Raw genomic sequence first — 12629 nt, 5'->3', positions numbered from 1 at the left:
TTATTACATGGCTGATAATAAAACCTCGCTACTTTCAAAACACCAAGTTTCTTATTTATTTTCATTTTTACTTTTCTTCTCTTTCTCTTACTATATTGGGTAAGAAGTACAGCGATCTCGTCCAGATTTTTAAATCGATTTTTTTTTTTTACTGGAAATGTCCCTTTTGAGGTCTCCTGAGTAACGTAAAGGTGGCGTCACGAAAAATCAACGGCAAACTCAAAGATTCTGTGCCACTACCAGATCCGACAATAAGCTTGGACTAGATCAGTCCACCAACCGAGATTGCCTCTTCACTGTTTGTTTTCTCAGTATTTTTGGATAGATTTCTGGGCAAATGGTGTCCAGGATTCTCTTGAATCTGTCCAGGATTCTCTTGAATCTGTCCAGGATTCTCTTGAATCTGTCCAGGATTCTCTTGAATCTGTCCAGGATTCTCTTGAATCTATCCAGGATTCACTTGGATCTATCCAGGATTCCCTTGAATCTATTCAGGATTCTCTTGAATCTATTCAGGATTCACTTGAATCTATCCAGGATTCACTTGGATCTATCCAGGATTCTCTTGAATCTATCCAGGATTCTCTTAAATCTGTCCAGGATTCTCTTGAATCTATCCAGGATTCTCTTGAATCTATCCAGGATTCTCTTAAATCTGTCCAGGATTTTCTTGAATCTATCCAGGATTCTCTTGAATCTGTCCAGGATTCAAAAGAATCTTGGACACTTATTGCTCCTACCTAGTTCTTCAACTACCCTTGGGAAACTGTTTTTCATGAGTGTGATCTCCACACAATAAATGAGAAGGTGGAGAAGACACGTCCAGGGTAGGCGTGAAACTGGGTACGATTGAGTAGGTTTTTGTTAAAGAGATCCCTTGTAGAAGTTTAACGCGCCTCAAGGAGCGGGTAGATAGATAAAAGATATTGTGAATTTTACGAGTTCAAGAGTTACGAGAATAACGGCCGTTAGTAACAGTCGTCTGATTTAGCTTGAAGAAAAATCTAAAATCTAGAATCCCTAAAAGGGATCCGATGATATACAACAAAGTGAAGTTGATTTATTCAAAGATTAATTTTTATCAATGCTGGTGACGTCATAGTAATTACCTGTCAGTTGCAAAAATTTGGATAATGCGCAGTTTTGTGCCGCTTCCGCTCCCCATACTCGATAGTTACAAACGCTTTATAATTAGAACTCTGCTTTTAATAGACTTTTCACCACTAATTGGCACAATTTATACTTTTGAGCATAAAATTAAACTTCCACGTCATGTTTGGTTTGTTGGAAAGTTTAATCCAAACTGAATAGGTGAACTGGCCTTTAAGTTTAAGTAAGCACCATCCGGTTGTTCTTCCATAAATAGAACTTGTGCGAACTGATGTTGGGTTGTCTAGCTGCTAATATTTTCTCCTACTTTGCTCAATTTGCTTACATTATAACCTTTCGACCTACTGGATAATGCTCCTAGCGCCATTGAAAACAGACGCTAGCGTCCTTAATTAAAAATGGTGATAAAAGTAATATGGATAAATAAAAATCATGCATGCATTACATTCACCGAGAAGGCGCCATTGTATCTAACTACAGTATTTCAAGTTCGGAAACTAAGCATCCATCAATTTTTCGCAAAAGGAATAGGAAGTCTTGTGAGTACTCACTTGGTATACTGATGTTTATGTGGTGAGAGTCGATGAACAGTGGCGCTGAGCGGCGGTTTGGATAACAGTTTCAAGTCGGCCAGTCCGAGCGCCGCTTCCGGACCTACGTAGAGCAGGGTGAACGCATGCCAATGGGAAGTGACCAACAGCGATCGTAACGCTTGCATGTACTCCCGACTGGACGCGGCTACCCGTATTACACGCCTGCCCAGTGGCTCCTGTAACAATAGAGAGTCAAACAAGACATTAGTATAGTAAGTAGTTCAATGCAAAAAATAGAAGAATTCTGGTCTAAAGTATACCAAATGAAAACTCGGAATCATTATCAATGTTCTCCCAAAAAAGTTTTGAAATGCCTGTCTTCTCCTAAAGGACCCATTCTGACTCTGGATAGACACTGGCTATCCCAATTCTGTCGAATAATGATTATATCGCACCAACTCCTTTGAACACGAAGACAATTTTTGTTTTTCTTTAAAAAGCACAAACGTTGGTAAGGTTGCAAGGAAGTGGGCACTTGTCTACCACAGCCTTCATAATATTAAAGGCACCAGGAAAGTATTCTCTCTAGAATTATCACTGTTTTCTTCATCCTGCTTACCTCAACCCTCAACATTTATTCCAGCCAAAACTTTGCTGATTTATTTAGTAAGCCTTGACAGTTATCAGAGTTTATTTCAACGGGTGCCTACTTTATCACTGTAATGTACAGCACGCCTCTGGCTGTAATTAGACTTGATGATAATCTGCCGCTATCACTTTTACCCACTTCCTTCTTTTTTTCTGCAACTACGTAGTGAAATTTTCTGTAAATTTTCTGAAAAATCAACTAAATTTTTCTATTATTAGTGGGTGATTGGTTGGTTGTCCGATTTTCTTCAAGTATGGAAATTTTAAAACAAAGTTAAACCTCCTCTTAAAATTATTATTATCAAGAAGCACTTTAGGAACTGCGTGAAACTGGATTACCATTTCTGTGTTGTAATGTTACGTCTCGTCTCGTATTACAGGAGACCCATTATGGGTAATATAGAACCAGACTATATTAACTGGAATTTAATATACGAACAATAAACCAAATTGAAAATGTGGTTAGGTCGGCAATGCTGGATAACATCTTTGTGACTCAGTCAGCAAGTGTACGTAGTGTGAGGCGGAAACATAAACGACGTCGATATTTCTACACCAATCTGATTAGTCTACCTCAGACGAATCTCATATTGCTATTCTCACACAGGCAACTCTACGGAACTACCAGTTTGGATTGTCTTTGACTATTCGTTTTTGTAATATTCCGAACAAAACATTTGGTTAAAAACATTTTTTTGAAAAATTCATTATCAGGTGATTATTATTTACTTGCTTGAATCATGCGATTTCCTATTGTAATCTTTACGAGTCGCAATACTTGCTCTTAATTGAAATATAAAAATAAATAATAAAAATTTTTGCACATTGAAACCAGATTCACTCTAAATTTCGACAATAATCCGCTCTAGCAAATATAGCGATCATAGAGGACAGTAGTAAAAAGATAAATCATTGTTGCCACCATCTATGGAATAGGTATGAAAAACCATCCAAATACATCCCCAGCCTTTATAGTTTAAAACCATTTCTGAATTATAAAGCATGCGCATTTTTAACTTACAGCCATTGCAAGCCGGTAGGGAGGCGTGGCTGTGGGTGTGGTTGCCACATAAGTTCTAGCTTTTGATTGGCTAAGAACTAAAACAATGTTTATTCTAGATTTTTATGTTTTAAGGGAACAAGAAGGAAAGCCAAAATTTTCATTAAAGTGGGTAAAGAGAATTAAGGACCGTCATGTTGTGAAGTTAAATGGAGGATGGTCTTTTAAAGAAAACAGGTTTTCCAAAAATTATTGAATAATCATGTAACTGAAATTGGTGATTATTGGGTACCACATTATGTATAGATATCTTGAGATACCACCAACCAATCGTGAGCCAGTATAATCTTATCAAAATCACAGTAATTTCCTATCAAAACAAGCATTTTTGATTGCACCGACAATTCAATGAACTGAACGACAAAAATGAATGGTGCAGGTTTTTCTAAGCGGAATTTATGGTTTAACCTTAGGTTAACCTTTTTAAGATGAACTTGTTCACCTTTTATTGGGGGCCCTGAACGAGCTGTGACAACTCGCTTTTATATAATCAACACTCAAGACTAATAATAATATGTTTTTTAAATCCCAAGTGTACCAAAAAATAAGTAAATTGAGAGAGGCAAGGAAATTGCTTTTTCTCTTTACGTGGAAATTTCTCTTATAAATTCGTGAATAAATAAATAAGTCATGGGTTGTTTTCCCGAATGAACACATTTTTAAACAGGTGCACAGTAAATATAAATGAGGATCAGGTGGAGTTCTGTGGCAGGACACATATCACCACCTGTTGTGTCATGTCTTCTTTTTGTAAGAGTATATAAAGATTTTATGAAACCCATGTAAATCATCTGCAGCGACAAGTAAATAATTCTGTTTAAGAATGGTTCTGTAACAGTAGCACGCATTTTCTTTCTGTTTTAGGCTAGAAACATAGTGGAGCGGCGATGATAGCTGCTTCAGATCAAAGAGAGCGACGAGCAGCAAGCAAAGAGTCGCATGCACATAGTGACGAGTTTAGTCGCATTTCTCCTTTCGACGAAACAAGATGGAGGAATTATTTCTATATGAAAATTCTTCCTTGAAAATTTGGTATTTACAGCAGCTTAGAAGCAGGAGGCTGCGGTGTATAAACATATTTAGACATGAACTTGGTGAATTCCATCACTTGTACCAACAACTTCGGGAGCATATCTTTTTCAGCATTTGATTACATACTAGCCCAGTGTAACCCCATTAATCCTAGCAGTTACTTTAAGATAAGAAAATCAAAATAAATAAAAATAAAATAGAAATATATGCAGATAAAAAGAAATTAGTCAATTAAAAAAAAACAATAATTTTATTAAATCACTACTCCATGATTTGTCGCAAATTAATGTTGTTCATCTGAAAAACTGGAGTAGTACGACGCTACAGAAGAAGGATTGGAGAATTCGTCCTGATCAGAAGTAGTAGGACGTGAAAATGTAATTTAATTTTGCCTAGTATTTAGATGAAAGTTAGCATTAAGGGATTGAGAACCAAATTAAATGTAGCAAAAATTACCTGAATTCTCCATTAACTACTAATTGTTAATTAATTTAAACTATTAATTATTAAAAACTATTGTAGCTTTGCAAATACTATGGTCTCTTAAATACAGAGGTTTCTTTAAACAAACTAAACCAATAAATGTATCAATATCCATAACCTATGAGCAATAACCTTTACAAATTGAGCGCGATGAGAGCGAAGAAATTAAACATGTCATAACGCGTTGCTCTAACTTTGCTTTGCTCGCCGCTCCACTACGTTTCAAGCCTTAGGCACCAGATACAGAGGTTTCAGAACCAAATTCTACATTTGCTCTTCTTTGTAACTGGACCTGCCCAAACTGGTGGAATATTTTTTTGGAGTCTTTAATTTGCTACGTACGTATTATTAATGTTCTGTTCGTCCAGACTGGGCGCCAGGAATTGTCTGGATTTGGAAAATAATTCCTGATGGTGTTTAGGACTGGCCAAGAGTTGGTAGTTCTTCACACCTTCCATGGTCCCCTTATCCTATCTTCTTCGGCATGCCGTTTGGCGCTGCCAGAGTCTAAAATAAGTTGTTCAATCCAGATTCACAAACCACTTAAAGGGGATTTTTTTAAAGCATGTTTCCGGAGAATCTGAGAAAAGAGAAAGTGCGTATACATAATTGTTCCATCACTATGCTACTTCCGGTAGAGGAAATTTGACCGTTCACTTCCTGTCAGCCCGAGGATATCAAACGTGTGTTGAGAGAGTTAGGAGGTTTCGTTTACAACCCAAACAGGCTGAAGACCACTCTCCTATCTCCTTTTTAATTCAGCAAACCTTCATTTCCGGTGGAAACTCATTATTTAAAATTGTTTACGATCGCATTACTTTCTCTTATTAGGAGTAAGCAAAAATATACATCATAAATACCAAATTTAAAAATTAAATACTTGTTTTATTCGTAAATCTTTCTAGTTGTGTGTATGTGTTGATAAGGCCGAACTGGTGCCATGTGTTGCCCACACGAGAGTTATTCTGTGCAGATGCATGGTTTCCATGGTGACGCAGAGTGCGTATGAGCGAGAGGTTCCTTGTCAAGCCCCTAAAGCGGGGCGGAGGTTTAGATAAATCTTTAGGTTTGGCCGCCTGTCTAGAGCAGTGCTTTGCCTCGCAGCATCCTTTAAGCCCTCCCTGACTTTATAAACGCTATTTACTCAGAAACTAAACACACAGATAGATTTACATCTACGACATGGTACAAAAGTCTTAAGATGGAAGAAAGTATATACTGGTGCCAAAATTAGCATTCTTACAGAGTTTCTCCACTATTTTATAATAATGCAAGCTGAACAAAACATGTCAGTGATTGTCCTTGCTATATACGAGTAGGTTCTGTGTGTTGAACATACGCGCAACAATGTTGAACTGTTCGCTTTCCTAGTCCAAGCTAGCGGGAGTTTGTATCTTTTGGAACAAATTTTCCTAATCCTTAGTTCTCAATACCAATGCTTGTAATCCCTAATGTGATTCATTGAAGCAGTTATTTCGTAACTAACATATAATACAGGGCGTTCATTTTAAGACGGCTCACATGCATTTCACGCTTAAAAGGGTTAATCTGAGCAAAAAAAAAGGGTAGAGGAAAAATTTTGTTGCCCGTCACCTCTAGTTTCAGAATATGTGACTTGATTTTAGAATACGCGCGACCAAAAGTGCGGGTTCGCAGTTGACCCCCATTTTTATATACACAGTTTTAAAGAGCATATAAAGTTATGAAAGAAACCGGAAACCGCTATTCAATAACTTCAAAATTAAAGGTGCTAGGCCATTTCAAAATCTGGTATTTATTAATCATATTTCAATATTTTAACTTGTTATCAAAGAGAAAGAAGAGCACGCGGTAGGTCATTTTTATGTATTTTTTTTATCCCCTTTCTACTAAAAATATTGCTGCCAAGGCAGTAAAGCTAGTATTTTTCTTAATATCGGGAAATAAGTCGTTTTCCGAGTGATTTTTTTCTAAAAATAAAATGTTAAGAGCTTTACATGTTCTCAAGTATACATAAAATGGCTAAAAATTAATTTTACTTCTATTACATACAAGAAGGTTTAATAATTATTTGGTAGAGTTGCGTTTAATTACTAAAAACATTGGAAACCTCCTGCCACATATTTAAGTGATCAATATCTTTCATGTAAAGGTTCAACTTATTCCTTAATTTATCAAATAATGCACTTTACGTAGCTTGTGCAGCATCTACTGTGCCTTCAAAGGTACCTCCTCAGATACAGAGAGCGGTTGATAATAACCTCCTGGAAAAACCTGGCTTGCGAGCAATATTTTTAGTAGAAAGGGGATGGCAAAATACGTAAAAAAGAACACCCTGTATAATGTAGTATTGATAGTTTATTCCTTTATTTTTATCCCTTACATCCCATTCTTCCCGTGAAGGAAAATGTCTTTGACGAGAGAACACCGTCCAGAAGTAGGCACTTCATTGAAAAAAGCTCCAATGACCTAAGAGGTTGATGCGCCTTGATTGGTACAGTTGAACTCCTTGACTATTTTGTGTACAGAGTTCGCTGTAATGAAACCAACTAGTTTCAGTAAAACTTTCGTAATAATAACTAATGTTTTTTTAAACAAAAAAATTAATTTAATTCAGTAAAGTTTTTGCATTGAAATGTTCATTTTTTTTTGTGACAAAGTTAAGTAAAAAGAAAGATTGCTAATTGAGTTGAAAGTTTCGACCTCCAATGTTTCGCATTCGACCTCTAATGTTTCGCATTCGACCTCCAATGTTTCGCAGAAATATCCATGTCAAAGACTGATTCCAGAGTTTTTTTTTTCCACATTCAAATCTGTCTGCAGGAGAATTCGAGAGTTTATTGGTTGAAGAAAGTATGTACGCTCTTTAAAAACTTCCATTGTATTTACAGATCTGGAGATCTAAATCAGTTGTATTGAAATCTTTTAACTAGAAAAATTGATGTAAAGGATGAGGCGCCACGGTAGCCGGGCGGGTAGAGGCGAGACCTGCGAAGCTAATATGTATTGTGGTACTGGGTTCGATTCCCGGTCTTAAACCTTGGATTTTTATTTAATGGTTAATAAAAAAGAAGTTTACAGTAAAGTATGTTTGCTAGTCGCCTCCGTCCACGACACCTAATTGGTAGTTGGACGTTAAGCCCCGCCTGAAAAAATAGTAAATTGATGTAAAGGAGGCAGTGACTTCCTCTATAATAAAGCTAATTCAGTGTAATGTACCGTCTTGCTCTACTAAATTACGTTAATCTAATTGAAATTTCAAAATTCTCTGATATTTAGTAATCAGCGGCCGTAAAACCAACTTCCTGACCAGTCAACTTGACTGACCAATTTTTCAGTGATTTTCTTTTTAAAAATTTTATTCAAACTTGCTCATAAGCGTAAGAGTTTTCGATTTTTCCAGCCAATTTTCTTTACTTCCGTAATAGGCACAATATTATACATTTTGAAATGTCTTAACCTAGAATTCCAAGTAGGATAGTGGTCAGTTTTAATCGGAAGTGCTGCGACTTCACAGATTGGTTTTTCCTGTTCTCTATAATTAGGCAGTTGCCAAAGAGGTTGCCATTTGAAGGTGGACTTAGAGGGTGCGATATGGACTTATTTGGTTTTATCGTTTTTCTGATAGCGTGGTTCTGTAGGAGCTGTGACCAGCTTCGTTGAACCCGTGCAGTTCCTTCGATGCAGTTTAAAATAAATTCCATTGAATTTCCACACCAATTTTACAACTTACGCGACACCGGAAATGAAGCTTCAGAAAGGCTTTCCTGTAAGTTTGTAGGTAGCCGAACAACCAAGTTTATTTTAAGCTTCTTGCAAGACAAAACTACAGTTCTAGGAGAGCAATAGTCGGCACCTCTCCTTGAACATTAATGTTGAAGTCCATCCCTCTGTTTGTTTAGAACAGCTTCTGACTTCAATTACGCAAAGTGCTATGGCAGAAAGACGTTGTTAAATCTGAATATCAACCTACATTTTTATAAAAATGGGGACTGCTCAATAACCCCTTTACTTCTTCAGAATTTGTTATGACCGACATATAGTCGCGTTTGTTAATAAGGCGAAAAGTTCGTCTGTAGGTATAAAAGTTATTCTTAATATGGGCAAGTAATTAACTTTGGCCATGTTTTCCCAACAGCTTTACACTTTAGCTACTTAACAAACAATCAAGAATGAAAAATAACTTAAGCTTAAAAAAAAAAAAAAAAAAAAAAAGACACCAAACTTTCCCTTAACTTTGTAAATGGCCGCCCCAGGGGGAAAATAAAATGAAAGACCGTTTCCTGTCGCCTTGTTTTTATAGCCCAGTAAGTTTAATTAATAATTTTTAAACGGTTTTAAAAACTGTCAGGTGAGGATGAAATTGGATTAGAATTCAAGATGTGGAAAATTTCAACTTAGTCTCTGTAAATCGTAATAATAAAGTTTAGAGGGGACACTCTCACGACCCCTCTTAATGCAAACCTAATGTAATTATTTTTTTTTTTAAAGTTGGATATTGTACTAAAACTACTACATGCTGACACTCTCAGAAATGAAATGTAAAAAGAAATAGCGACGTCCGAGAACCCCCTTAGAACTCCAGAAAATTCAATATTGCCGTTGGATAAGCTTTAAATGCAATGATTGGCCAAGATTGTGCGCAAGTTCCAATTTAAACATTTATACTCGAAAATGATCGCGAAACCTTTTTTGTCGTAGGCGCATATTCTCAGAACTTAGAACGGTACGAAGTGCTGAAGCATTACTTTAGAGGAGAGCCCAAAGTTTACAGTCTCTAAGACGCTTCCGGAAATAGTGTTTCTTACAGGGACGATTACCGATGGTCATCTTGCATAAAATTGGAAAGCTCCACATTCTTCTCTTTCTGCTGAAAGCTATTTTTTGGGGGGATACACAATCATGTTTCTGTTATCGTCATGTGTAGGCCTCAAGAGTGGTGGCTTGCCACCACAGGGCAGAGACAGGCGAAGAAGTTCATTAAAGGCTATTCGCCGAGGCTGACTGCAGAATTAATCCGTCAAGGCCCGCGTGAGGCTATAAGGATGATTATCTTAACTGGGCCATTGCTGGCTCAGAAAACACATGCATCGCATGGGCCTGGCAGATGGCTAGCCTTTGCAGGTTCTGTCAGGAAGAGGAGGAAACGGCACTGCACGTGTTGTGTCAGTGTGAGGGGCTTGTCTGGGCTAAGGATGTTACTTCTCGGGGAGTAAAAACCAAGGCCTTGAGAGCTTTATCAAAGAGTCGCTCTCCAGCATTAAGAGTCTGATTAAAAGGACAGGTCTGAAGGGTGAGCTTTAGAATGAGGGGAGCCACAATAGATCCAAAGGGGTCGCAGTGGCGTAGGCCTTGAGGCCGCCCTAGTCTAATCTAATCTAATCTATCGTCTTGTCGCAGCGAACTGTTCTTATACTGACAACAAGAAACTTTCAGCAGCTTATGAAGAAGGATTCGAATAGTACCCAAAACGTGGAGGAGTAACTGTAATTGCTAAAACAAGATATCTTTTAAGGCTAACAAAAGTAGTAGTTACTTACCGGCAGAAATCGCGGCTGTCCAATATAGAGCACAGGAAGTCCAGCAAGCGAGGCCGCCATGCCGGCCAGCAAGGAAGTGGGCCGAGCGAACAACAATGCACTGACCACGATGCGTCCTTCCAGTTTCGTGCACACACTTTCCAAACTGGACGGACCGTCTTCGGAGACTGCTAGATATAACGGTCTGACTGGAAATGGCAGCTGGACAGTGCTAAGCGTTCGGTTCACTGAACGCTGAATGCCGCCCCCTGACTCGCTGGATGGGTAAATCACCGCCAGATAGAGACTGTAACAGAAAGAGAGATATTTGTTAGTAAATGTCGATAATGGCTAAGTACGTAGAGAAGTTGGCCAGAGTGACTCCAAAACTACAATCTTTTTCACCTGAGAGTAGAGCGCAAGACCACCAGCAAGGTTTACAAGGTTTTCAAATAGCGTTCGTGAGCAGAGGGGTTTAAACAAAGATTTGCTTGCAAAAAGTGTTGAGCAATGGGTAGTTTGCACCGAGTACAGGGCAACAACTTGTTGGTGAACCAAGTGTTAAGCGCAGACTCATTTCCGGTCCAGCGATTTCCTTTAAACTAAGAATTTACCCACGCAATCTCCTCGCTTCCCAAACTAGAGAGCGATCTAGCGTTGGCTGGTTTCTCTCCTGGGTATGGTGCTTTCATGATGTACAGTCGCAAACCAACAAGGAACGGTAAGAACAAGGTACACCACACACATGTCATAACCAGTTAAACATTCCATCAATAGTAGCGCTGGTTAAAGAATATGCCATGTGAGTAGTTTCATATCTAGCATCTCTCGAACAGTGAAGAGGTAGACATTACCGAATACGTTTATTCTATTATACTCTATTGAAATGTAAACGGAAATTGATGGCAAGGGCGCGTAAATAGATTGAGAAGCAACTAGAGAGCGAAAAGAATTGAAAAAAAATTGTGAAAGGTGAGTAATACAGGAAATTGAGTTTGAACAAACGGAAACAGGTTGCCAGGCCGAGTTAAAGTAGGAAATGTGAGTGACTGGGTCGATAAGCAGCGGCATCCCCGGGGTTTCCTGTTGTTATTGGCATCCAGTTTCCTTCAGATTACTAATTAGATTTTATAGATAACCCCAGGTTTCACAGTAAGAACCAGCTCTGAGATGCTACTAGCCGTATCCACAGATCTGTAGCAAAGTGTTGCCATAAACAACAATTTTATCACTTTCTGTAATCTCCCCCTCTTTCTATTTTTGTCCAAGATATTATTCTTTATTAGGATTTAACGAGTCGTAAAATAGCGCCAGTAATAACTCAGAGGAGGGAAGGGATTAGCTCTGCGGTTAGCGTACTGGACTCCCACGCGGAGGTCCCGGGTTCGAATCCAGCTGCTGACCCTTAGATTTCCTCTTCCTAGGAGCTTCTTACAGCTCACTGTCCGCTGATGGACAGTGTTGTCTGTAACGAGAGAACACTGTCCGGAGGCCGGCAGTGCACTGGAAAAAGCTCCGGACGCCAACAACCTTAGATGTTGACGCGCCTTAAATCACAAAAAAAATAAATAAATAACTCAGCGGCGGTGGAATATTTTAGCTTTGGCCTAAAACCAGATAACTTTAGATTGGCTTTAAAAGTAAATATTAGAGACGAAACATGCACAAATCTAGCTTAATGAAAGTATTGCTTGTTTCAAGTGTTAAGAAAATCTTTAAAGCAGATATTATAACTTTGCAGAATAGACAAAAAGGAAAATCTATCCAAAAGGTACAAAAATCTCTTTAACAAAAAGTTAAGTACACAAATCAGCTAGTACCCAACTTCATTAATATCTACTTAATATATATAATTTCGGTAATTTGACTGCATTAACTTTTCATTAATATTTCTATAGAATTGATTAAAACTTTTTAACCAGTTTTTTTTCTTTTGTTAAGGAGATAATAAAAGGATAGAAATGTTTAATAAAGTTAAGATAAATTCAGCAGCTAGGGAAGCTGCAAAAGAATTCGCCCCGCATTCTGAATTATTCAAGACGTGCAATGACGGACGTCAAGGTAAATTCTTTTCCCAACATCGAGACTTCTTGAAGAGAACAATTTATTAAATAATTTAAATCTAAAACAAATGAATAATATTTGAATAAATTGTTTTTAATCGAACGGAATTAGTAAATGTTTTACATTTAAATACGAGGGTATAACTTTCATAAATGTAATTTAAATTTACGTTCAATACATTGCGTTAATTATAATACATTT

General features: G+C 37.7%; 1 protein-coding gene across 4 annotated transcripts in view; it reads right to left on the bottom strand.

Annotated features, from left to right (window-relative positions):
* Positions 1-12629, bottom strand: part of LOC141448736 (uncharacterized) — a 135586-nt gene that overhangs the window by 68089 nt on the left and 54868 nt on the right. For all 4 annotated transcript variants that reach the window (XM_074117314.1, XM_074117312.1, XM_074117313.1 and 1 more), the window contains 2 exons: positions 10386-10671; positions 1662-1879 (listed from right to left, as the gene is read on the bottom strand). In XM_074117314.1, coding sequence (XP_073973415.1) covers positions 1662-1879; positions 10386-10671 — 504 coding nt within the window. The remainder of the gene's footprint in view (positions 1-1661; positions 1880-10385; positions 10672-12629) is intronic.

The sequence above is a fragment of the Rhodnius prolixus genome, unplaced genomic scaffold (assembly GCF_049639745.1).
Source record: "Rhodnius prolixus isolate KJV_2025 unplaced genomic scaffold, Rpr scaffold_2, whole genome shotgun sequence".
NCBI classification, from domain to species: Eukaryota; Metazoa; Arthropoda; class Insecta; order Hemiptera; family Reduviidae; genus Rhodnius; species Rhodnius prolixus.
Note: the sequence above shows the minus strand (reverse complement) of the source record. Positions and strands in the feature narration are given on the sequence as shown.